This window comes from Canis lupus, chromosome 7, assembly GCF_011100685.1.
Source record: "Canis lupus familiaris isolate Mischka breed German Shepherd chromosome 7, alternate assembly UU_Cfam_GSD_1.0, whole genome shotgun sequence".
Classification (NCBI taxonomy): Eukaryota; Metazoa; Chordata; class Mammalia; order Carnivora; family Canidae; genus Canis; species Canis lupus.
Genome location: NC_049228.1, coordinates 1183904 through 1205155, shown reverse-complemented (window position 1 = coordinate 1205155; position 21252 = coordinate 1183904). Strand labels below are relative to the sequence as shown.

The following is a 21252-nucleotide window of genomic DNA, read 5'->3' as shown; positions in this document are numbered from 1 at the left end:
AAGGACTCTGGGTGGACTGGGACTTTGCACCTTAGCATTTTATTCCTACCAGTATGGCAGTCCAGTTTCTTGCAACCCCAGCTGTCTTGTGAAGGCTTCCCGGTAGAATAGGAGATCTGTTGGGAAAATTTCATTTCCTTACGGAATTGAGTCCCTGGGTTAAACCTAAACTAGATCCAAGAATGTAGAAAGCCATCCCTCGGGGTGTTGGCATTTGTCTCAGAGCCACTGCTTCCTATACCACTTGTGCTTGCCCCACTGTGGATGGTGAGCCTGGGAACCCTCAGTAATGCCACTCTTTTTCTTCCCTCCAGGCATATCTCACGGACTTCCTCTGCCAGTTCGCTCAACAGCCCTGCTACATAATGTTCTCAGGCCACCTTAATGACAACGAGAGGCGGGTTCTGCAGACCATTGGCATCTAAAAAAAAAAATGGAGACTTTCCACATTTGCTCCTCCTGGCTCAGCCACAAACCATTTTGCAGCCCTTAACTGGCCTCGACATGTACTTTCTTTTCAACCTAGAGTGGCCTCCTGACTCGGCCCTTGGCCTTTGCAGAGTGACACTGACAATTCAGACTGAGCTCACCAGTGCTGTCACTTAGGAATACTGGAACAAAGGACATTTCTCAAAGTCCCCCTGAAGATACTCCATCTCTAGGACCTTTTTCTCCCCAACTGTGCCCCCACTTCTGTTCCTAGAGTCCTCTGCTGGCCGCTCCCGAAACATATTGCCCAGAAGGATTATGTGTTCATGGATTATTTTGCCCCACCTCAGGAGCACAGGAAGTCATGACCATTTATATTCTAAAACAGACCTGTTTACTTCCATAGGACATCTGAGGTATTCAGATAGGAATACCCTTGAGAGATGATTGTGCTTTCTGCCCTCCACCACAGATGCTCTGGGTTCTCCATAGGAACGAGGGGAGCAGCTACCTTCTGAGCCCTCTCCAGTGACCTCTCCTTGTCTCCCTCCTACAACACTAAGGTTCCCCTGTCAAAGGACGTCATCTTGGTTTTGCCTCATTGCATGATTCAGCACCTCCCCCCAAGCTATTCCTGCGTATACATGCACACACACAAAATAAGCCAGACAGATGGCAATTTGTTTTTCCTTTTTTAGGAAAAAAAAAAAATGGGAAAAACATTTTTTAAAGTCCTCCTGACCCAACTATATTTAATATTCCTCTCCCACACATCACCACACAGTCTGATATTCAAAGGTTACCCCCTCTCCCTCAGGAATCCTCTAAAGTGGTTAAGTTGTAGCCCTCAAATTTGCAATGTGTATTTTTCTAGGAGAGTAAAGTAATCTTTACAAATGAATTTAGTCCGCATGGTATAAGGTGTCCCAGCACATCTGCCTTCTGTTCCTTTTAGAAGGAAAATAAAAGTAAGGAAAAAAAGATTAGGCGGAGCCATGTAGACACCCTAGTGTGTCCTAGGTAACCTAGCTCGAGCAAAATGACTCTTAGAGAACTGGTATCGTCCAATCAAGATTTTTTTTTAAAGATTTTATTTATTTATTCATGAGAGACAGAGAGAGGCAGAGGGAGAAGCAGGCTCCCTGTGGGGAGCCCGCCACAGGACTCGATCCCAGTACTTGAGCCAAAGGCAGACACTCAAACCACTGAACCCCCCCCCCCAGGTGCCCCAATCAAGTATTTTTAAGGGAGGTCCCTTAATTGGGAATTTCAGTCTGTTGTATGTTCACAAAGTGAATGAGGATAACAAAGGGAGGAAGACAAAGCCCAGCACTCCCGTTTTGGCAGTGCCCATACCTGGTGCCCAGATTTAGCAGCTACAGATTTCTAGACGTTGACGTTCCTGCAAACAAGAAGCAGACTATCAAATGAATTTAAGCCTGTTCTTGAGGAAAAGACCACACTCGTAGGGCATTTCCTGTACAGGACTGTTACGGAAGCTTCGGGGTTTTGTAGCTAATAGTGGTTTCATGCCACTAGGTGTCCCTGGTGTGCAGTCCCCACATCTGAGTTGGGGGGAGTGTCTGTTATCGTTCCTGTCCTTGAAAAGCCTGAGAGCACGTGCAGAGCATGGTCTGCTGCCAGCCAGGTTCTGAGACTAGTAACTGCTCCTGTTGCTTCTCCCCCTTGAGCTGGGAGAGTCCCTCACGCTGGGGCAGTGACAGGAGGTCTGGCCCATTGGTGCTCGAGAAAACCAATCAGCCTTAGAAACTCACCCTACCGTTGATCTCCATGCAATGCCATTGGTTCCAGTGCTAAAGGTTCCACAAGGCCAAATCAACCCTGACTGTGGCACAACAGATGGTCTCGCGCCCATGACGTCAAATTGCTGAGTTTGGGAAGGCTTGGAGCTCCCACACTGAGGATGATGGGGGCCCCTTCTGGGCCTGCTGAGTGGAAGAGAGTCTGTATCTGGTGCCAAAAATGGTTCTTGACAAGTGTCCTCTCTTGCTGATTTTTGGGGAGTACTGGAAAACTTGAGTCCTGAAGGCAAGGGTCTGGGTATACCCTGGGGCCACCCCTGCCCAGCAGACACACTGTTGTGGATGAGAGCAGAGGGTCTTGGACCCCTTGGCGTGTAAGCACTTCCTGTGCTCCCACAGCGTTTTCCCATCACCCACTGGCCCGTTAGAGCAGGTGCACAGTGGGTGATACTCCCGTTCTGTCAGTGAGGAGGAGCATTCAGACGACGCCCAGTGTCAGCAGGGACGGGAAAGATCTGCTTGAAGCCAGTACTCCTGACGAAAAGTTGAACTCCAGCTCCTGTTTTGCCTCTTGTTCTTTTGGCCAAAGAACTAGCTTGGGCCTGAAAAGGCCAGGGCCAACAGGTTAGGAGCCGAAGTTCAAGATAAGTGAGGGGATGAGGGCACGCTGGCGGCTCTAAGATCGTCCAGGTCTCCTGAGCATGCGCACAGCTAGGACGCCGGGGCACCTTTCCAGCCGTGGTTGAGCTCCTGGTGGAAGGAACTGAAGGGAGATTGGAAGAATCAACCAGAAGATGGAGAAGGGGGAAGTCCAAGCCTGGAAGGAAGCAGATTGTCACAAGTCCCTGCCCGTCCTATGACATTGACCAGGGACCACAAGCGGACACGGCCCCGGCCCATAAATAGGAATGCTGTCCTCGCTGGGGTTCCATAGACGTCGCCATGAATTCAGAGCAAGTGCTGCCAAACTAGACTTGCAGGCTGATTCTGGTGACAGATAAAATCTGGACAAGGTAAAATCAAAGCATCCAGGAAATAAGTTGGTTACTGGCCACCAACCCTCAGACTACAAAGTGGCTTATTGTGGAATGGTTTGCGCTGTGCCCCAGGGCGCTGTCCTTGTCCCCTCCTTTGATATGAATGACAGATGGGGGGTTTCATGCCTTACCCATTCCAAAAGGATCTGAGGCCATTTATAAAAGAAACAGGACTAGATAGATGCCGATCACATTTTTTTTTTATTTATTTATTTTTTTAGATGGGAGAGAATCCCAAGCAGGCTCCGTGGGGCTCCATCTCTCAACCTTGAGATCATGACCTGAGCAGAAATCAAAAATCAGATGCTTATGCAGCTGAGCCATCGAGGTGCCCCTGCCAGTCAGATTTTTAGATAAGGGGAACCTCTCAGAGTGATGACAAGTTAGGATTCAAACAGACACTTCTATAGGCAGAAGTTAAAGGTAAGGTGGTTTGAGAACTCGGATTGATGAGTACGAAGAAAGTTAAGGGTTACAGAGTAGGCTGCTCCTGTCAGCAATTCTGTGTGCACGTAATAAGCGCTCATGATGTCAGGAGCCGTTAACGTGTCCTCAGTCAACTCCAGCGTAGTCCTGGCTGGGGTGGCGGACACAGATTGTGTAAGATCGGTTCAGTCTCCCATGTGTGTCGGCAATCCTAGAGTGCTCCGTTCCATCATGGTGCTCAAACAGGAGGCTCCCCGACAGACGGCGTGCCCATCTGCAAGAGGAAAACAAGAACCGGAGGACCAGAGCTGTGCCATGCGGGAAGAAGCTTAAAGGAGCTGAGAAGACTCAGGGAAAACCGGACACCGCTTTGGAAGAAGAAAGGGTTGTCCAGTGAAGGACACGCTACTCCCCCCAGCCAGGCAGACCCGTGGCCAACGAGTAGACAAACTCAAGGCCAGTTTCTGGCTACTAGGTGTTTATTCTGTTCCGCAAATACTAAACTTCCTTGACATGCAAGGCCAGGGTTAGAAGCTAGTCTAGTCAGGGGTCAGAAATAAGGCAACAGATGTGGGTGGTGCCATGAGAGAAGTACTGGGGCCCATCCCCACTACCCAGAGGGGAGTGGTTAACCGTAACGGAGAGGAAGGCAGGCAGGGTCGCATGGAGAAGGTGACCCTGGGACTGGGCACTCACAAGGTGGCCAACAACCGTTGAGGTTTCACAAGCCCCAAATGCCAATGGCTGTTCCAAAGCGTCACTTCGATTATCTCGGTAGACCATCTAAGAACTACCAAGTACGTACTTCTGTTTACCCCACCTACAGACTGGCGAAACCGAGGCACAGCGTTATTAAATGTTACCTGCCAAAAGTCACATGGCCAAGTGTGTGATTCTGACCCATTCTGACCCAAGGAGGTTGCACTTTGCCAGTTTTCTGTCTCGCCTCCCCAGTGCATTGGCCAGGCGGACGAGGGTGGGGTAGGGCACCCCGGAGCAAAGAATCTTTAAGAAAAGGCCTTCGTGGAATAGGATCGCACTTTCACAGCTTATATTCAGGTTAAAGGTATTGGAATTTATGGTTCACGGGGCTCTTGGCTAGAAGGAAGCTGGGAGGACAAGGGGGGCCAGGTGGTGCAGGATCCTGCGGGCCCCTAACCCCTCTTCAGGGAATGGATGACCACACTCAAGGAGTTGAGGCAGAGAAGTGACATGATCGGATTTGTGTTTGGGGAAGCAATCGTGATGTCTGTGCAAACATGCCAGCAGGGGTGCAGGTGAGAGAGCCGAGAGCCTGGGCCCCGTGGAGACCGGAGGTGGAGGGTGAAAGGTTGAGGGAGAGTCCGTGGGCCCAAGGGTGGACAGAGCGTGGTCCTGCAAGCGTGACAGCTGGCAGGGGCTCCGCGTAGACCCCACCGCCCTACCTCAGGCTCCGGATAGCAAAGCAGCCAAAGGTAACCGCTAACAACTATCCTACTGTTTGGGAGTTCCTCCCCTTCCGCTGCCGGGCTGGCCGGGGCAGGCCCACACTAGCATCCAGCAAAGACCCTCGTGTCCTGTTTTGTTTCGGGGAAGTTGTTTTATTTTTGTGGGGTTTTTGTTTCTGAGTAGGTGAGAAAGGAGTGGCATTACTGTTATTTTCCTAAAAGTGCGCCTTCTCCTGGTCTTTCAGCCCCGTCGGCCCTATGGCAGGTGTGCTGGCCAACTCGAGGGCCCGGGCGCCCTTGCTCCGAGTGCCCAGTTGCCCTGCGGGGGCCTGAGCATAGCTCCCGGGTCGGGGGAGCCGCGGTGGGCGGCGTCCCCTCGGATGCTCGGTCTCGGCGCTTGTAGGATGGACAACTGGTCCCTGCCTCACAGTTGTAGGTAGAATTAAAGATGACTTGAGCGAAGCGCTCCACCCGCCAGTAGCTGGGAGCTATGTTGGGCTCCTGTCCCTGACTCACTGGGTTAGGATGACTCAGTGCAGCTTCACAGATGCTGCTGCTAAATCGGGGTCTCCGAGAGGAGGAGCTGCAGGCGGCTCGGAGGAGGAGCTGCAGCCCTGCCGCTGGGGCCCTTAGGAGCGCTAGGAGCGTCGCGCCTGCCTCCACCGGCTGCGCACAGGTTCTCCGAGCCCCGCTGACGTGCGTGCGTGCGTTACAGGCTGTTGGCCTGGCCTCACTAGACGCCCATCTCATCCCAAGAACGTAGCCAGATTCCTCGTAGCCAGATTCCTCGCACTTTCTTGCCTTCACCGCCTCTGCGGGGTGCAAAACAGAGCCCCTAGAGGAGAGGCGCCCGGGGCCTGAGCCCTGGGGACCCGGTGGGGCCTGGGGGGGCGCCTTCCTGCGGGAAGGGCGGCGCGGTCCCTGGGGAGGCCGCACCGGGCGGGGACCCTGGGGCTGGCCTGCGAGGCAGCCCCAAGGTACCTTGCCTCACGGGACGTCCCGGGTCCCCATGATCCCAGAAGGGGGATGGGTATTTCCCAGCACCGTCAGGGGGACAGAGGAGATATGGCGGGGCCCTTGCTCCGGGTCCGTGATCGCAGATCTCCCCTGATCCAACCCCACCGCCGTGGCTGCTCCCCCCATCCCTGGCCCACCGAGCACCCTAGGAGAGGCGGGACACGGGCTGAGGGAGACGGCTGGGTGCCTGCCGGCCAGTGGGTAACCCCTCATGTGACCCTGAGTAATGCTCTTTCCACTGAACCGCGAGGGAGAGGGTGGGCCAGCTGAACGAGGATTCTGGAGGGTTCCAGTGGGTTCGGCCCTCGAGGAGGCCCAGCCCAGGGGTGGCTGCAGACCAGGAAGGGGGGGCAGGGCGCCCCTGGTTGTGGCTCAGAGGGACCAGCGCACCCCCCCCCCCCCGGGGCTTCCATCCTGGCCCTGCCGGGCGACTGGGGGCAAAGCCACTTGCGCTGTCTGTGCCTCCATTTGCTCTGCATCCCGGGGGCATCCTGAGGGTTAAAGCAAGATCAGTGAGCGGCCAGGGCCGAGGCACCGCTCACGGCGCGCTCTGGTCCCTGCAGAGCCGGTCACTCCGCCGAGGCCCTGTGTCCGTGTGCGGGTGGCAGTTCCCACCTGTGCAGTGAGCAGGGACGCTGGGCTGAAGACAGGGACCCCAGGGTGGAAGGGACCCGCGGCGGCCTTGGGCGGCAGCCTCCCAGGAGAGGGAGCGGGGAGCACGGGGAGGGCCGTAAACAGAACCGGCTTCCTTCCTTACCCTCAGATCTCAAAATAACACTGTCTGCCCCCACCCTGGCCAGCTGGCAGGGGTGCAGTCTGAGCAAGGTGCCATTTAAAGCCAACCTGGCCCTCCCTGTCTGCCCCACTGACTGGACCGGGCTCCCGAAGCCAGGCCCCGGCTGCCCCCGGGGCAGGCTGTTCCCAGATGCCACCCAGAGCAGCCGGGCTAACCCCTCCTTTCCTGGGGCCCAGGCTGCCCCGCGCCTCCGCAAAGAACCAGAGGCCTGGCGTCCTGCAAAGGCATAGCTAGAAGAGCGCTCCTTCCTACCAGGAGCCGGGGGGCGGGCGGGCAGTGAGGCTGCTCCCCACAGGCCCGCACCCACCCGGGCCCCTCCTGCCCACAGGACAAACTCCAGGGTCACCGCCTTTAGTTTGCACTAAAGAAAGAATAAAGCTAGACATCAGGGACGACCTTAGGTCGCAGGAAAGGTGTTTGTGTATTTGGGGACAGTGGGGTCCAGGAGATGGGGCTCCTTTCGTCCCCAGCTGAGCCATGAGACCTCGGCCACGTTTCTGGCACTCTCCTGGGCCTGGGGCTCCCCAGCTCTGGGTTGCAAGGAAGAGTCCCTGTGTCTCTGACACCCTGGAGTGGGTGTGATGAGATTAAATCAGAAGGAGGAAAGGGCTCAGGGTCCTTGGGGAAGAAAGGAATGCATAATTACCCATCTGCAGGAGGTGCCAGAGGACTGCTCACAGGAGGAGGGCTGGAGGGTGCACCCTCTCCTGAAGGAAGCATGGAGGCAAGTAGGGGAGAGGAACGGAGCTCCCCTGCCTCACAGTGGCCCAGAACGCCTGAGCCAGACACCTGGGTGGGGCAGGAGCCCCTGCAACGGAGGCTCCAGGGCCCTGTCCTGGGAAGGCAGGAAGGCCTGGGAGAGACCAGGCCCTACTCCGGGCCCTGCTCCCTGCTCCGTGGGCTGCGATTTGAAGGAGAGCAAGAAGGGGGTTGGGAGGAGCCCTGGGCTGGTCACTCAGCCCAGGGAGAGATGACTCAGCAGTGTTTGCCTGGGTACCACAGCCCCCGGCAAAGCCCAAACTGGGTCACAGGCCCGGTCCTGGCCGCCCCCACCCCCAGCCGGCTCGCGGTGGCCTCCCCCACTCTAGTTGTCTCCCCCCAGTCTCCTGCCCGGGCAAGGGCTGGGCAGCAGGGTTCCCGAGTACGTGCTCTGTGTGCCAAGCCCAGCGCCGAGCACTTAGGACCTGTCCCCGCAGACGCAGGTGGTGAATCAGGGGCCTGGATTTGAAGTCGCAGAAGCCCACCATCAACCCCCACCTGCGTGAAACGGGGAGAATTCTCTTCCAACCTCTGTACAACGGGGCAGACTCATTTGCAGCGTTGGCCGCCGGCAGCATCAGCGTCATATTCCAGGCCCCTCGGGGAGAGCCCGCTCCTGGCAAAGTTGGCAGTTGGTCTCCTCTGATCACAGATTAATTACTGTGCCTCTCCTTTTCCAGGAAAGCCTCTGCCCCTCACTGGGGCCCGGGAGGAGGCTCCTGGGTGCCTGGAATGGATGAGGTCCGGGGAGCCCTGGCCGCCCTCAGCCGCTCCCCAATCCTCCCACGCAGCCCCTTCCCACCCCCGCCCAGGTCCTCGGCCTCGGCCCCCCAGGCGGCGCCAACCCTGCCAGTCCTCCCCCAGGCCGCCCTCCCGCCCCGGCCCCTGCGCAACACTGCTGTCCCGAGGGCCGCACGTTTTCCTAGAGTTTTCTGGTTAAAGGCTCCCCGTCGATGCGAGCTAGGTGGGTGGCCCGCTGCAGGCCTCACCCGGGGCCAGGTTGGAGGAGGACCAGCTGGGAAATAAAGGGAAGAAGCAGGAAAGCAGCTAGAAAAGGGGGCGTTTTGGGAAGCATGGGGCTTGGGCTTGGGCTTGTTTGACGAGGGAAGACTTGGGGTTTCGTTTTGGGTGGGAAAGAAGCTAAGGGCACTAAAGAGATGACGCAGAGAGGTCACACGCGGTCTTGAGTACCCGGGGGAGCATCAGCCTTGGCCAGGAAGGGACGACCCTTCCTCTGAAAGTCCCTCAGCCCACAGGGGTTACGTCCCGCAAGGACCGGTGACAGCGTGGACGCAGCGGCCACGGAGCTTGTGCCTAGGAGGGCGTGGACGGGACCGGCACGCATGCAGGCTGATGGACACAGGTTGTGCCCGGCGCCTCTGCTGCTGCACCTGGGCCGGTCCTGCGCCTGCACCTGCCATCATGTGCCCGCCTGCCCCAGTTCCGGGCCGGGGTGCCAGCGCCCATGGGGCCCAGGCCGTCCTCTTCCCTCTGTGCTTCCCTAACTTACTGACATTTTGCGGGGCCTGCCCTGTGCTGTCCGGTTCCGTTCCTGGGACACAGAGAGGCGCTGTCCACACCCCTGCTCTTGGGGAAGGGGATCCGGCTGGATGACTGGAGCCCCCCATCCCCTGGCGGCAGTATCTGGGGCCAGGCCTACGCTCCTGTGAGCCCTGGCCTCCCCGCCTGTCAACAGGGTTGATGAGGACACCTGTCTGCTCTGCTGCTCGCGGGCTGTGGGGACCCTTCACGAGGTAAACATCCAAGTGCCCTGGCAAGGGTGGCACCGCCGCCAGGCCTCGACTGGGCCCCTGACTTTGTCCGTGGGGTGGCAGGCAGCCCCGGCCAGCGCCCCCAGGTAGCTGACAGCACACATTTGCAGGGGGACTGACTGCCCCCCAACGTGGTCTCCACCCGGTAGCTCCTGTGCCCCTGCCCTCGGGCCAGGGCGGCCATCCGCAGGGTCGGCCCCGAAGGAAGGGGACCCGATGGGCGACCGGCCCGCGGCTCCGGGTGGCCCCAGCCTGTCGTGGGGCGATGAGGCCACGGGCTGGTGCCCGCCGGCGCTGTCCACTGGGGGGGCGGGAGCCAGGGCAGCTGGCAGGGTCCGGGCCTGCGGGCACCGCGGACAAAGCGGCTCTCAGCCGCCTCTCAATGGGGGCCTGTGTTCTGGGTGGGGGCGGGGTGCCCTCGGCCTCTTGCCCCCCCCGGCGCCGCCCCGCCCCGCCGGACGACCTGGGCCGGACCCTGGGGTGGAGGAGGCCCTGCCCCTCTAGGGCGCCGGCGCGGGGTCGGGAGGGGGCTCCTGGGGCCGGCCGCGGGCTGGGTCCCGGCGGGGGCGGGGCGGGGGCAGGGGCGGGGCTGCGGCGGGGGCGGGGCGGGGCTGCGGCGGGGCTGCGGCGGGGGCGGGGCGGGGCGGGGCTGCGGCGGGGGCGGGGGCGGGGCGGGGCGGGGCGGGGCTGCGGCGGCCCCGGCCGTGGTCCCGCCCCGCGGGAGGCGGGAGAGGGAGGCGCGGCGGGCGGCGGGCTGGGCCCCGCGGCAGCTCCCGCCGGCTGCGTCCTGCGCTCCGCGCTCCGGCGGGGCCGACCGCGCCCAAGCCCGGCCATGCGGCCCCCGGGGCTCTGCGGGGCGGCTCGGCTCGCGGCGGCCGCGGTCCTGGTGCTGGGGGCGCCGCTGGGTAAGTGGGGGGGCGGGGGCGGGGGCGGGGGCGGGGGGGGCGCGGGGCCCCGCGGGGGGGCGGGGGGCGGGGGGCGGGAGGCGGGGGGTCCCCGCGGCCCAGCGTCCCCCGCCGTGCCCGCAGCGCTGGCGGCCGAGGACTGCCTGTGGTACCTGGACCGCAACGGCTCGTGGCATCCGGGCTTCAGCTGCGAGTTCTTCACCTTCTGCTGCGGGACCTGCTACCAGCGCTACTGCTGCCGGGACCTGACCTTGCTCATCACCGAGAGGCAGCAGAAGCACTGCCTGGCCTTCAGGTGCGCCCCGCCCCTCCCCCGCGCCCCGCGCCCCGCGCCCCTCCCCCGCGCCCCCAGCCCACGCCGGGTGCCCCGCGGCCGCAGCCCCGCCGGAGGCTGGGATCCCGGAGGATGCGGCGGGCTGGGCCTCCCGGTCCCCTCGGCCGCCCTGGGCGCCCCCGCCCGCTGCGCCGCTCGGAGCTCAGGACCCGGAGGCCGCGGCTGCAGGTGCCTCCCGAGGGGCCGCGGTGCTCCGGCTCCGAGGCGACCCCGGGAAGTCGCAGGCCGGGAGCGCGGGAGCGGGGCGCACCCCGAACCGGGTCCCCAGCCGGCCGGGCAGCGCGGGCTTCTGGGAAGTGTCCCCTAAGCCGTCCCCCCTCCCGGGCCTGGGCACGGCCCCGGGGACCCAGACTCAGCCTGCTCGGCCCCCTGCCGGCCGGAGGCGGAGCACAGGTCTGTGGCCGCCGCCGCGGACTCCTTCCTGCGACTGTCACAAGGTGACGGGCCTGTTCTCTGTGTGTGTCAAGTCCCAAGACCATAGCCGGCATCGCCTCCGCGGTGATCCTCTTCGTGGCGGTGGTGGCCACCACCATCTGCTGCTTCCTGTGCTCCTGCTGCTACCTGTACCGCCGGCGCCAGCATCTGCAGAGCCCGTTTGAAGGTGCGCGCGGTGGGCCGGTACGGCTGGGCTGCACCCCGGGGCGGCCGCCGGAGGGCTCAGGGACGTGGGCCCAGTGCAGACACACACCCGCCAGCCTGTGACCCCAGAGATAATGTGCCGGGGCTCTATGTGAACACCCACGGCGTGCGCACACACACGTGCATGTGAATGTTCGGCTGTGCACCGCAGGCCGTCTGTCGACCTGGTATGCATGCAGTGGGTACGTGCACGTGTGTGACTCTTGGCGAGGGCACGAGGCGGCCTGCCGCCAGCATGAACCGCATGTACTGTAGTGCACGATGCAACATACGCCTGCATGGTGGCTGTGACCGCATACGCGCCCACACACGATGGGCGTGGGGACGTGACACTGCCTGGGGATCGGTGTGGGAGGGGCAGGCTGGGTCCCCCCCACCCGGTGGCAGCCAGGCCCCAAGCTGGCCTGTCCTTGCCCAAGTGGGATGTTCCCCGGGCTGTGTTCTCTGGCTCATGCGGCCTCTGAAACCTGCTGAGGGGAGCAAACCTAGACTGCCTGGCCACAGGGCCACGTGCAGGGCTCCCCACCCCGCTGCCAGCAGGCTCTGGGGGCAGAGCGGGGTGGGGGCGTGGCCAGCCTGGAGCCTGCCCGTGCTGGGCCCCAGGGCCTTACCTTGGTTTCCCACGGAGCTGCAGTTCTGAATGAACATCCTTTCCCCCCCACTAGGCCAGGAGATCCCAATGACAGGCATCCCAGTACAGCCAGTGTACCCATACCCCCAGGACCCCAAAGCTGGCCCCGTGCCCCCGCAGCCTGGCTACGTGTACCCTCCTAGTGGTCCTGCTCCCCAGTATCCACTCTACCCGGCTGGACCTCCTATCTACAACCCTGCAGGTAAGTGAGTGATCCGGAGCCTCCTGCCTGCCTGCTCATACCTCTGTGCTGGGATCCCCCTGCCCCTCGCTCACCCAGACCCCCCTCCCAGACATCTGCCTCAGCTGGAACTCTCCAGGCTACTCTTCCCCGTGGATCCTTCAGGCCTCTGGAATTGGGGGTCCCTTCACATCCTCCTGTGCCACCCCCGACCCTCACCCTGTCTCCTTGGCTTTCAGCTCCTCCCCCCTACATGCCACCACAGCCCTCCTACCCGGGAGCCTGAGGAACCAGCTGTCTGCTGCCCCTTCAGCGATGCCCCCTCTCCTGTATCTGCATCTGGCCCTGGGGGGGGGGGGCAAGGCTCCTCTACTCAGCAGGCCGCAGCCCAAGCCAAGCCCTGGGTCCTCGGGGCGATGGAGCGCCACCCAGGGAAGTAGACCAGGAGCTGAGCTGGACCTTGGCCGCGAAGGAGAGGGGTGGGGAGGGCTTGGGATCCGTGGACTGTTTTTACCTGGGCCTAGAGAAGGACACGAAAGCCTGGGTCAAGGCCCCTGCTGTTTTGGAGTCCCTCTAGGTCCCGGGTCCCAGCCAGGCACTCTGGGCCCGTCCTGCTTGCTCACCGCAGGCTGGAGCGGGCCAGGGAGTGGGCTCCCTCGGCGGTGGGCGCAAGCCCTCTCCCGGCTGCCCCTGGCTGGAGCCCCGACCTGCTGGATTAAAGCTGTAAAGCTGTAGTCATGTCATTGCCTCATTGGGCCCGTCCTTGCCTTCCGGGAGCTCTGCCTGCAGCTGGGCCCTGGGTCCTGCCAGGGCCACATCCTGGAGCCCAGCACCGCCCTCGCCCCTTCCGCACCGAGCAGCCCAGGCTCAGGGCTCCCGGAGGGGTTCCCGGAGTCCGCGAGGTGCATTTCGCTGCAGCTGGGAAGAGGGCACCCATCCGCCCTACAGAGACACCCACCCCCCTGCTAGGGGTCTGGCCCGGTGACACAGAAGCCACTGCAAACTGTGCACAGGCACCTTCCCCTCCTCGGGTACGCGTGGCTTCCTATGTGGGTGCCACTGCTGGGTGTGTGACCCTGGGTGTGTCTCCAAACCCGGTTTCCTCAGTATCCCCGGAGACAGTGCCTCAGGGCTGTAATGAGGGTGAACCCTGTACATGGGACTGTGACCCCCTGCCCTCCCTTCCTGATCACAGGGGCTCTAGGAGCCGAGTGGAGACACCGGGCCACTCGAGGCTGATGCAGGGGCTCCCGTCAGTCCCCTTGGGTCACCAGGGGACCCGAAAACACTAGCCGCTGTCGTTGTTGTCGTCATCGTCGTCGTCGTCGTCGTTCCCCCGTCCCCCCAGACACCCATGCATCTCTCTACGCTCAGCCCTTGCCTTGTTCCCTGAGGACCTGGGTGCTTGTGCTCTCGGGACTTGTGTGGCGACAGAGCTAGAGAAGGAGGTTTTATAGTTTTTAATTCAAGTGGGAGAAGTGCCAGTGTGGCTTGGCAACAGCAGCACCCACCACCCAGCACCCATATGTTCGCCCCGCCCGCCTCCCCCGTGGCCCGCCTCCCCCGTGGCCCTCCACCCGCAGCGTGTGTTCCAGCGGGGTGCTCACTGCGCCCTCCAGCGCCCACCTGGGGTCCGGACGGGGTGGGGGTGGGGTGTCGCTCCGGGCCAGCAGCAGCAACAGCCCAGCTCCCTCCCTTCGCAGTGAAATTTTCGGGGGGGCCCAATGTCCCCGGACCAAGCAGATGAGGAGAAGCTAATGCTGGGGGGGACAAACTGGGGTCACAGCTGCTCATCCACCTTCTCGCTGAGGTGGGGAAACACTTTAGGAGACAGGTCACCAGGTCAACCCCAGGTTGGAAACCCCTGGCTTTCCTCCCTCTCTCCCCTGCGGCGGGGCGGGGGGGTGGGGGGCCAGGAGACTGGGGACAAGGTTCCTGAGTTTTCCTATGAAAAGAGGCATTAAGTGGATGCGCGCAGGTCAGAATTAATTATCCTCAAATCCTCAATCGGGCTGATTAGAAATTGCTCTGTGGCCTGTGGCGGAAGGCGGGCTTATCCCAGTCCTAGCGCCTCCCCTCCCGGTGGGATGGAGTGTCCCCTCCACTGCAGCGCCTGTCACCTAATTCCACAAAGCACCGAGAATCCTAAGGAAGAGGGGGAGACCATGACAGAGCGTGCTTTGCTCGCCCTGAGAGGCCCGCTCACCTCCCGAGCTCTAAACAGGGCAGTCCCCTCAACCTCTCCCTGAGCTTCTGTCCAGGACACCCCCCGCCCCGCCAGCCCGGGCGCAGCAGGAGCAGAGTGGCAGCTGCCCCCCATCCTCCTGGTCGGCAGCTAGCAGCCCTGAAACCAGGCGGGCGCCCTACAAGGGCTGGGGAGCACTGACTCAAGGATTGGGGTGTCCAGTGGGGCCCTGCCGGGTGGCCGGGGCGCGCGGAGGACCCTCACGGGAGGTCTGGGAGGCACCGTCGGGGAGCACGCAGCACTCCATACTAGAGCAAATACCTCTTTCTTGGGCTTAGGCACCTGCTCAGGCCGCGAGGGGGAGGCTGAGGTCCGCGGGGACGCCGGGAGGTGCCCGGAGATGCCCGGAGAGCTAGGGCAGGGGTGAGTGAGAACAGAGGGGCCGGGGACGGAGAGGGGAGGAGGAGGAACAGCGGCCCGGAAAGCTGACGCTCCGGGCAAGGGGGAGAGGGAGGGAGAACGGAAGGGGGGTCGGAGCCGGGAGGTGCGCTGGCCTGGCCTGTGCGGGGCAGGGGAGGGGGAGGGGGCCCTGACCCGGCCCTCCCAGGCCCCCAGCCCGCCCTCCGCGGGCCCTAAGCGGCAGCGGGGCTCAGGCTGCAGACCCTGCAGGGTGGGGGAGCGGGGGCTGCGAGCCAGGAGCCTGGGCCCCGGGTCTCACGCGTCCCGGGAGTGACCGTGGTCCCGACTAGACCCAGCCCCTCGCTCACTGGCTTGTTGGGCTGCGGCAGGATGTGGGGGGAGCCCCCAGCAGCCCCGGCGCACCCCGCCCTGGGGTCCCCCCAGGCCGGCGGGGAGGGGGCGGGGGGGGGGACGGCGCGACGGAGCGTCGGTGCGAAGATGCCCTGCGCTGGGGGGGCGGGAGACCAGGGGGGCGGCGCGGGGGGCGGGGGGGGCAGGTGTGGAGAGCCCCGCCCAGGTCGCGGGGATGCAGCGGCGGCGAGAGACCTGGTTCCAACACGGAGATGCACCGACTCCTTGAAACCCCCCCTCCCGGCAGTCCCGCCCGCCCGCCCCCTCCCCGGCAGGGCCCCCCTCCCGCTCCCCCTGCTCCCCCCGCCCTTCCCGGGACTCCCGTCCACCCCCTCCCTGGCCCAGGGACACTCCCGCTCCCTCCGCCCCTCCCGTCTGCCCCCCCCCCGCCCCGCAGTCCCGCCCCCCCTCCCCTCCCGGCCGCCCCCTCCCCGGGCGGGCCCCCCCTCGCTCCCCCTGCCCCTTCCGGGACTCCCATCCGCCTCCCTCCCCGGCAGGGCCCCCCCCACTCCCCCCGTCCCCCCACCCCCCGCCTCCTTCACCCTCCTCCCCGCCCCTCCCCCCTCTCCCCCTCCTGCCCCCTCCCCGCCCCGCCCCTCCCCCCCTCCGCCCCGGCCGCGGCCTGCCTGCAGGTGGCGCCGCGCTCCCGCGTCCCGCGTCCCGCCGCCGAGGCAGGAGGAGCTGGGCCGCCCGCCGCGGGGAAGCGGGAAGGATCTGGCCCGACCAAACCTCGCCCGCGGGCTGGGGAAGGACCCCCTACGGGACGGTCTCCGCGGGAAGCCCACGTTTTGCAGCTGGTCGGCTGGGTTTGCTCAGGCCCCGGCTCTCGGCCGCCCGCAGGGTCCGTCCAGGGCGGGAGCAGGAGCAGGAGCAGGGGACCCGCCCCGGAGGTAGCTCGAGGGGCCGCGAGACCCCGCTTAGAGCTGCGGCCCCGCGAGGTCAGGCCCCGGGGCTGGACTTCATCCGCAAGGTGGGGATGACATTGGTGTCCCCGTCCCAGAGCTCAGGAGCACCTGAGGCAACCCCGGCCCCTAAGGCCCAGCCCCTGCAGCAGGCCACACCCCGCTGCACCCCACTCCAGCCAGCACCGCGGGGGCCTGCCGCCCCATCCCTGGCCCAGCCCAGTGCCCGATGTGGGGCAGGGGGCAGGTGGGAAGGGTGAGGGACCGGGGTGGACCCTGGGGTCGGAGCTGTTTGCTCCCATGACTAGCCTGCCTCTGTGTGCTCAGACCTGGCACAGCACCTCCTTCATAGTAGGGGCTCCCCCTCCGCCACCCCGAAGATGGAGACTGCTGTGCTCCCTGCCGTCCAGACATAACCCAGAGACAGAGAAAACTGCCAGGGACCCAGGCCCAGGGGGGCAGTTCCGCGGTGCCACAGGGTGCCAGCGCCTTGAAGCCGGTCAAACCAGCACGGTGCTTTTGATGTGTGCCTTAGGGAGGGCGTGGGGGGCACAGCAGGTCAGGAGAGCAGCCTGCAGCCAGCGCAGGGGCGAGACAGGTGGCGGGTGCACCAGCTGCTCCCCAAATGGTCATTTGCTTCCCTGCCTGCTCACAGACGGCTGCCTTCCTGGGCTTGTGACCGCTGTGGGGAGCTGGCCCCAAGCCCACAGTTAGGAAGACTCGTGGAATGAGCATCCCCTGAACATGCCTAATATAGGCATCCCAGGGCCCCGTGCTCCACTCTGCCCGTCACCCCGGAAAGCAGCTCTGGCTCATGGCTCCAGGCAGCAGGGATGGTCAGGAGTGGACCCTGGCCGAGGCCCGGCTTCCTTGGCCTGGCCAGCCGGGTCGGTGAGGAGCCCTCTCCCCAGGCTTGAGGCTTTCCCGCTCCCAGGACTTTCCACAGGTGTGAACCCGTCCTGGGGCCAACTCGGGACGGCATGTCCAGGGGCTCCTGGAGTCCTGCACTGGGCCCGGGGCGAGCATCAGGAGCAGAGCACCGTACAGAGATGGGGCACAACCGTTCACGACTAAAGGCTTGTATATATTATCAAAATCTTATGGAAAAACAGATACACAGCTATTTATACAACAGCAGGTGGGTGTGAGGGAAATGTCTGCTTTGGCATCAAACCTTCAGGACCAGCTGCTGTCTCTCCCCCTCCTCGGGCCGGGGCCCAGTCCCCCCAGGCCAGCTGCCCCGCGTGGCATCTGCTGAGCCCAGGGGGTGGGAGGGTATCCTCAGCCCCTCTTCCTTCTGCCCGTGGGCCCTCGTGCGCTCTCATCCTCCCCGTGGCGTCGCACACAGAGGGCCACGGGGCCCAGCAGCTTTGCCCCAAGGGCTCCTCAGAGGCCTGGATCCCGGCCCTGGAGGGCAGCGGGGCTGGGCTGGTTACGCGGTCCTGGAGGGACATCTTCCTGGGCCGCGGGCCGCGGGCCTTTTGCAACTTGCCGGCTGCTCGGGCCCCAGGCACGCCATCTTCTCAGTGACACACTAAAAGGACTCTTCTTGTCCAGAAAGCTCAGCTCCGGGTAAAAAAGACATTTTTGGAGAGCCTCAGAGACAAGAAAAGGAAAGTGAGAAGAGAGAAGGCATCCTTCCTTGAGCGTGGCCAGGCCTCGTGCTCTCCCGTGGCAGAGTAGGGGCATCCACAGCAGGTCAGCCAGGGGTGGGGCGGGTGGGGTCTGTGCGGCCCTGGGAGGCGAGGCCGGGCAGCCTTGGCATTGGCAGACGGTGCCCCCTGGCAGTCTGGTCCTACTGAAGCAGTTTGGGCACCTCCACCTGTAAGGGCAGGACAGAGGCGGTTCAGAAAGGAGCTCAGCGGGGGAGCCTCTGGGCTTCACTGCCCCCCGCCCCCGCCCCGGGCCTTCTGGAAACCAGACGTGGAATGAATAAAGGAGGCGCAGGCTGGACCAGGCCCCTCGCTCGGCTGGAGAACTGGAGGCCTCAGGTGACCGCTGCAGTTCTACTAGAGGTGTCCTCCATCCCGTGGTGTCTGGCCCCCGGCGGTGCCGCCCTGGCCGCTCCAGGGGCAGGTGACAGCCTCTGCCGCCCGAGGTGGGGGAGCAAGGTGTCTAGGGGTGGCTCGTGGGGCCCCAGCGCTGAGCCGTCCCAGGGGAGGCCGTCCTGCGGAGGGAACCTCCCGGAGACCTTGGGATACACGGGTCTGCGGGGCATGCCGGTCCTGAGAGGGAGCTGGTCAAAGGGAGGTCGTTTTTGCTTTTGCGACAGGGGGTGGGGGTGGTGGTGGGGGGTGGCAGGGCCAGACACAGTGGGGGGTGCACAAGGCCCGGGCGCACCCCCAATGTGCAGGCTATTTCTCCGTGTCTGGGAGAAACTGGCTCAGCAGCAGGTGGAGAAGAGGGAGGCTGCGGGGGCGGGGGAGCTACAGGGAGCCCTTCCAGGGAGCTGACGGGGCTGGGGGGGTGACCCGGCCCCCCCCCCCCCCCCCCCCCGCGACTACTTAACTTCTTGAGCTGCTTCAGGTTGCTGGAGCGGATAGCAGCCAGGAGCTGGTCGCGGGAGTTCTTCTCCTGACCGGGCAGGGCCCTGTCGCCCATCTTCCTCTGGGTGGCCGGTGACAGCGAGTTCCTCAGGGTGTCGGGGAGGAGGGGTGGGGCCAGGGGCGGCGGGGGTGGAGGCGGGGCGGCGGGGGCGCCCCCGGTCTGGGGCGAGTTCTTGGGCGAGGCCTTGGGGGACGGCTGCGGGGAGGGTTTGGGGGAGCCCTTGGCCGGGCCGGCGCGCGGGGGCACCCCCAGCAGATCCTTCTTGCCGCCGCCGCCGGCCTCCTGCGCCTGCCGCTGCTCCTGGAGCCGCCGCTGCCGCTGCCTGTCCATGTTGCGGCTGAGCAGGTTGGTGACCGTCATCCGGGGCCCGGCCAGCTCGAAGTGGTAGCCCAGCTTGAGCAGCGTGGTGTTCTCCTTGAGCAGCTTGGCAATCTCCATCTCCGTCTTGCCGCCGCAGATGTGCCGCTGGTTGTGGAAGCGCAGCTCGGTGAGCGTGTCGTTCTGCAGGAGGGCCCGGAAGATGGCCAGGATGCCCTTGCCCGTGATGTGGTTCGAGTCCAGGTTCAGGCTGGTGATGGTCTTGTTGGCCTTGAGCATGATGGCGATGGCGAAGGCCACGTGGTCGTCGGCGCGCGTGTTGGCCAGGGCGAACACCTTGACCGCCGTGTTGAACTCCAGCGCCTCGGCGAACCGGACCAGGATCTCGTTAGTGATGCAGTCCGAGTTGTTGACGTTCACCTCGGTCATCTCGGGGTCGTTGTTCTTCACTCTCTCCAGGGGCTCGTCAAATATGCTGGGAGCCGCGTCCTCCTCCTTGGCGGGCCCTTCCGAGGCCGTCAGGGGGGCCGCCGGGCCCGGTTTCTCCGCAGCGGCGGGGCTCAGGCTCTGCTCCCCGGGCCCCTCGGCGCGGACGGGCTCCTTCTTCGCCTTCTCGTCCTGCCTCTTGGCGTCTCCTCTTCTCATCCCCTCGTCCTCCGTCCTGGGGTCTGCGCGCCGCCTCTCCCCCTCTCCCTTCCCGTCGCCCTCGCCTGGGCCCGGCTCCTTGTCCTCTCCCTTCCTGGCCCTGGCTCTGGCCGGCCCTGCGCTGCGGTCACTGACCCTCTTCTCGTCCTCCCTCCTGGGGGCTGCTGCCCTGTCTTCCGCCTGCCCGTCCTTCACGGCCTCCTTCCTGTCCACGGCGGCCCGGACCCGGCCCCGGTCGATCCCCCGGATGAGCTTCTCCTCCTTGGGCTTGTCTCCACCTTTGCCATCGGCTTCGTCCTTGTCTCTCGAGAAGCTCTTCTTTAAACCACCCCTCTTTGGCTCCTTCCCCAGGTCCGCGTCCCGTCTGGAGCCCAGGGGTTTTTTGCTGGCATCTCTGCCCCTTTCCTCTCCGTTCTTGGCATCTGCCTTTGTCTCCACTTGCTTGCTTTCCTAAGAATTCAGAAAAGAAAAATAAACATGAAGAGCTGGCTATGGAGGGAGAGGAGTGAGCATGGGGACAAGTGCGGGGAGCATTTGCACCGCTGCCCCGGAGCCTCCAAAGGGCGACGTCCACTGCAAATACCTAGGAGGCCCGGGCTTCGAGCGGCGGGGGTCAGGCTGACCTCAGGGTCGCGGGGGCAAAGGACCCCTGAGGAGGTGGTGATGGTTCCTTCCCCGGGGGGCCCTGCGACCCAGAGCTGCCCTTTTCTGTCGGGGAAAGCTTCCAAGGGGCACCTTGCTGAGCCACGGTAGAACCCGAGGCAAAAGGAGAAATCACTAATACTGCCCCTGTCTTTATTTGAAATTTTGAATCTTGGGTTGTCATGGATTTCTTCTTCTTCTTTTTTTTTTTTTTGGCATTAAATTCCATTTTTAAAAATATCAGTCATCTTGATCACCAAGCTTTTCGGTGGCGCCGCACATTCTATGCACTAGGCCAGTGCCTCACATGCCTCCCCTCGTGCTGGCCCCGCTTCCAAAGAGGAGGTGGGTCAGTGGTCCTCAGATGCTGGAATTTTACAGCGGACACCTTTTCAAAGGAATTAAAAAAAAAAAGTTGGCAGGGCCAACATAGGGCTGCCCACGTTTTATCTTACCAGTTGAAGATACTTCTACGTAAGGTCAACATAGCAGGATAAAGGATGTACCTTGACATCAAAACATCAAATAGGTGTAGCTTTTTTAAAAAGCCCACAATATCATCCTTTTTCTTTCCTTTTTTTTTTTTTTTTTTTTAGTAAAGACTTTGGTAAAGACCAATGCGTCTCCGAGAGGAGCCCCGGAGTCCACTGAGTGAGCCGACCTCAGGAGGGAGGACTAGGATTCTGTGACCCCACACTGAGTGACACTCCGAGGCCTGGAAGGCAGTCGCCAACACAGGAGACAGGCTTGACTTTCACATGCGACGCGGGCCACCCGCCACTTCCCTGGGGCCCTGTTCCTTCCTCCACGACGTTGCAGAAAGTCTGAGCCTTGTTTTCCTGCTCCCATCGGAGGAGCAGAAGAAGCATCAGGATCGCCTAAGATCCCACATGGAACTGTCCAACTATGATAGACACCCCTGAGCCCCTGGGACCCCAAGCAGGGTCCATCCCTAAAGGTTTTTGTGTTTGGTTTTTAAGAGGAAGAGACAAGGGCCTGATTATTAGGTTTTCTCTCTTTCAGGAGTGCTTGGCTGGGGTGTGGGAGGAGGAGGAGGAGGAGGAGGAGGAGGAAGGAAAAGGAGAGA

At 63.0% G+C, this 21252-nt stretch overlaps 3 protein-coding genes and 2 long non-coding RNA genes across 7 annotated transcripts in view; 3 read left to right on the top strand and 2 right to left on the bottom strand.

Moving 5' to 3' along the window:
• The window catches only part of IPO9 (importin 9), a 59221-nt gene extending 54690 nt beyond the window's left edge, over positions 1 to 4531 (top strand). Inside the window, exon 24 of the mRNA XM_038541896.1 lies at positions 315 to 4531. Within this exon, the coding sequence (XP_038397824.1) occupies positions 315 to 425 (111 nt within the window). The 3' untranslated portion in view covers positions 426 to 4531. The remainder of the gene's footprint in view (positions 1 to 314) is intronic.
• On the bottom strand, positions 3412 to 10654 carry LOC119872476. Of its 2 annotated transcripts, none has more exons than XR_005361789.1 (3): positions 10484 to 10654; positions 8153 to 8381; positions 3412 to 3929 (listed from the first exon to the last, which is right to left on the bottom strand). It is a non-coding gene; the product is annotated as an uncharacterized LOC119872476 (long non-coding RNA). The 2 variants fall into 2 exon arrangements; XR_005361790.1 differs by having other exon boundaries at positions 8153 to 8270.
• Positions 10216 to 21181, top strand: SHISA4 (shisa family member 4). Of its 2 annotated transcripts, XM_038541899.1 has the most exons (6): positions 10236 to 10331; positions 10455 to 10626; positions 11133 to 11266; positions 11970 to 12137; positions 14640 to 14724; positions 20762 to 21181. In XM_038541899.1, exons 1-6 carry the CDS (start codon positions 10259 to 10261, stop codon positions 20814 to 20816), a joined length of 687 nt encoding a protein of 228 aa, XP_038397827.1. In that variant the 5' UTR covers positions 10236 to 10258; the 3' UTR covers positions 20817 to 21181. The 2 variants fall into 2 exon arrangements, with proteins under 2 accessions (XP_038397828.1, XP_038397827.1); XM_038541900.1 differs by lacking the exons at positions 14640 to 14724; positions 20762 to 21181 and adding an exon at positions 12356 to 12850 and having other exon boundaries at positions 10216 to 10331.
• LMOD1 (leiomodin 1) overlaps positions 17077 to 21252 on the bottom strand; it is a 35248-nt gene continuing 31072 nt past the window's right edge. Inside the window, exons 2-3 of the mRNA XM_038541898.1 lie at positions 18522 to 19973; positions 17077 to 17835 (exon numbers count right to left, since the gene is read on the bottom strand). Coding sequence (XP_038397826.1) covers positions 17809 to 17835; positions 18522 to 19973 — 1479 coding nt within the window. The 3' untranslated portion in view covers positions 17077 to 17808. The remainder of the gene's footprint in view (positions 17836 to 18521; positions 19974 to 21252) is intronic.
• LOC119872477 lies at positions 17574 to 19544 on the top strand. Its single transcript, XR_005361791.1, has 3 exons — positions 17574 to 17711; positions 17843 to 18631; positions 19018 to 19544. It is a non-coding gene; the product is annotated as an uncharacterized LOC119872477 (long non-coding RNA).

Bases quoted from the DNA above. Each gene is read 5' to 3' on its own strand.
- SHISA4 (XM_038541899.1), top strand. From the start codon at position 10,259: ATGCGGCCCCCGGGGCTCTGCGGGGCGGCTCGGCTCGCGGCGGCCGCG. The intron at 12,138-14,639 runs GTAAGTGAGTGA...TCTTGGGCTTAG, and splicing joins TCCTATCTACAACCCTGCAG to GCACCTGCTCAGGCCGCGAG. The intron at 14,725-20,761 runs GTGAGTGAGAAC...TTTTTTTTTTAG, and splicing joins CCCGGAGAGCTAGGGCAGGG to TAAAGACTTTGGTAAAGACC.